The 1760-nt window shown below is 51.1% G+C and overlaps 1 protein-coding gene across 1 annotated transcript in view; it reads left to right on the top strand.

Annotated features, from left to right (window-relative positions):
• ADAMTS17 (ADAM metallopeptidase with thrombospondin type 1 motif 17) overlaps window positions 1–1760 on the top strand; it is a gene marked incomplete at its 5' end in the record, with an annotated part of 284197 nt that overhangs the window by 81884 nt on the left and 200553 nt on the right. The window contains one exon of the mRNA XM_019637849.1: window positions 212–384. Coding sequence (XP_019493394.1) covers window positions 212–384 — 173 coding nt within the window. The remainder of the gene's footprint in view (window positions 1–211; window positions 385–1760) is intronic.

The following is a 1760-nucleotide window of genomic DNA, read 5'->3' as shown; positions in this document are numbered from 1 at the left end:
GGTGTGAGCCTTCTTGACGTCTGGCCTCCTGAGTGTTCTCACTTCTGCCCCATCAGCTCTACCTCTAGTGAGTGGGCGCTGGCTCCCCTGTGATGACAGAGGTCCATCTCCTGGCCAGCGGAGACCGACCATTCTCGAGGGGAGCCTCAATGGAAGGCCTGTTGAAAACCAGCATGCCAAGGATGGCACTAATGTCTTCATTGTTTTCTAGAAAAGAAGAAGGCGAGGAAGGGCAGGCCGTCCCGGGACTGGCGCGAGCGGAGGAACGCCATCCGGCTCACCACCGAGCACACGGTGGAGACCCTGGTGGTGGCCGACGCGGACATGGTGCAGTACCACGGGGCTGAGGCTGCTCAGAGGTTCATCCTCACTGTCATGAACATGGTGAGTCCGGAAGTGCAGTCCTTACCCAGGACGGCTCTGTCTCCTCTTGGCTGAGTGCTCTGGACGCAGGTGCTATGTCCTCGTCTTTTCTTCAGTGAAGGGAGAAACTGGGTTGGGGGTTGGAGACATACACGGCCTTGCGAGCCTTGGCAGCGAGGAGGGGAGGGGCCTGGTGGGCATCCCCACGGCACAGGGCCTGCTCGCGGACCCGTCTTGGTGCCTGGGCTCGCTTAGGGAGTGGGCCCTGCCCGCCACTCTTTACTGGAGCCTTCCATGACTTCTACTGTGTGCAGAACCCCCTCCTGGGGAATTCAGAGTTGAATGAGCCCTATCCCTGCTCTAAGGAGTCAGTATAGAAGGAGGAATCCAGACCCAACATTAATGTGAAGCAGAGCTTGCTGTGTGCAGTGAGGCCTGGCAGGAAGTGGGGAGAGGGGCTAACTAGTGGGGGGAACCAGGGAAGGAGCCCGTATCTACATCAGATTTGAGGAGTGGAGAGGGAGAGGAACNCAGCCTTTTCAGCACTTCCAACTAGTAAACATGGTTAACTGTCTGTCCAGTTGGTACAAATTTATAATAAAAAGGTTAGCAACATCCTTGCAACAAGTTCGCAGACTTAATTGCCTGACCCCATATCAAATCACCATGTCGTACACCTAAAACTAATACAGTGTTATGTATCCATTATATCTCATAAAACTGAAGAAAAAAAAAAAAGCAAACCCAAAACAGGACATAATGAAATGAATAAATGTATTTTCTAAAAAAAAAAAAAAATTAATATTCATGACTCGCCCCTGTTGCTGCCATACCTCACACCACCTTCATCACCTCCCCACTGTCCCTCCCTGCCTCCTGTTTCCTCCAAGTTACAGAAAAGGAGCTCAGGAGGGTCATGACGACCTGGGGACCCTCATATCCAATGGGCTTTTTTTTTTTTTAACCATGATTTGAGGTTTCCTGTCTCTCTTTCCCTTGAAACACTCCCCTTTGATTTCTTGATATCAAGGTCCTTATAATTACATTCTCCCAACCAGAGGTGTAAAACTGAGTGGGACATATCCTTTTCTGTTACAATAACTTTATCTCGGTGATAAACTTTGGCCAGAATGAGGATTTCAGGAAATAAAAAGGACTTCAGGGACTTATTTTGGCTGGACAAGACTGGCTTTAGATTGGGGTCACCGTTGGCTGGCTGTAGAGCTTGAGCAGGTGGCTTGATCTCCACGAGCTGAGGTGTTGAGATACCAACCTTGATGGGTTGTGAGGTGGGTTAGAGATGATGCGGACTGGCACATGGCAGACGGTCACCGGCCTTGACCTTCCCCTCCCTTTCTAAAGGTCCCCTTCCACCTCCTGCGTGAAAGCCCAGGATC

Source organism: Hipposideros armiger, unplaced genomic scaffold (genome assembly GCF_001890085.2).
Source record: "Hipposideros armiger isolate ML-2016 unplaced genomic scaffold, ASM189008v1 scaffold_35, whole genome shotgun sequence".
NCBI classification, from domain to species: Eukaryota; Metazoa; Chordata; class Mammalia; order Chiroptera; family Hipposideridae; genus Hipposideros; species Hipposideros armiger.
The sequence above is the reverse complement of the archived record's forward strand: the minus strand, read 5'-3'. Positions and strand labels throughout refer to the sequence as shown.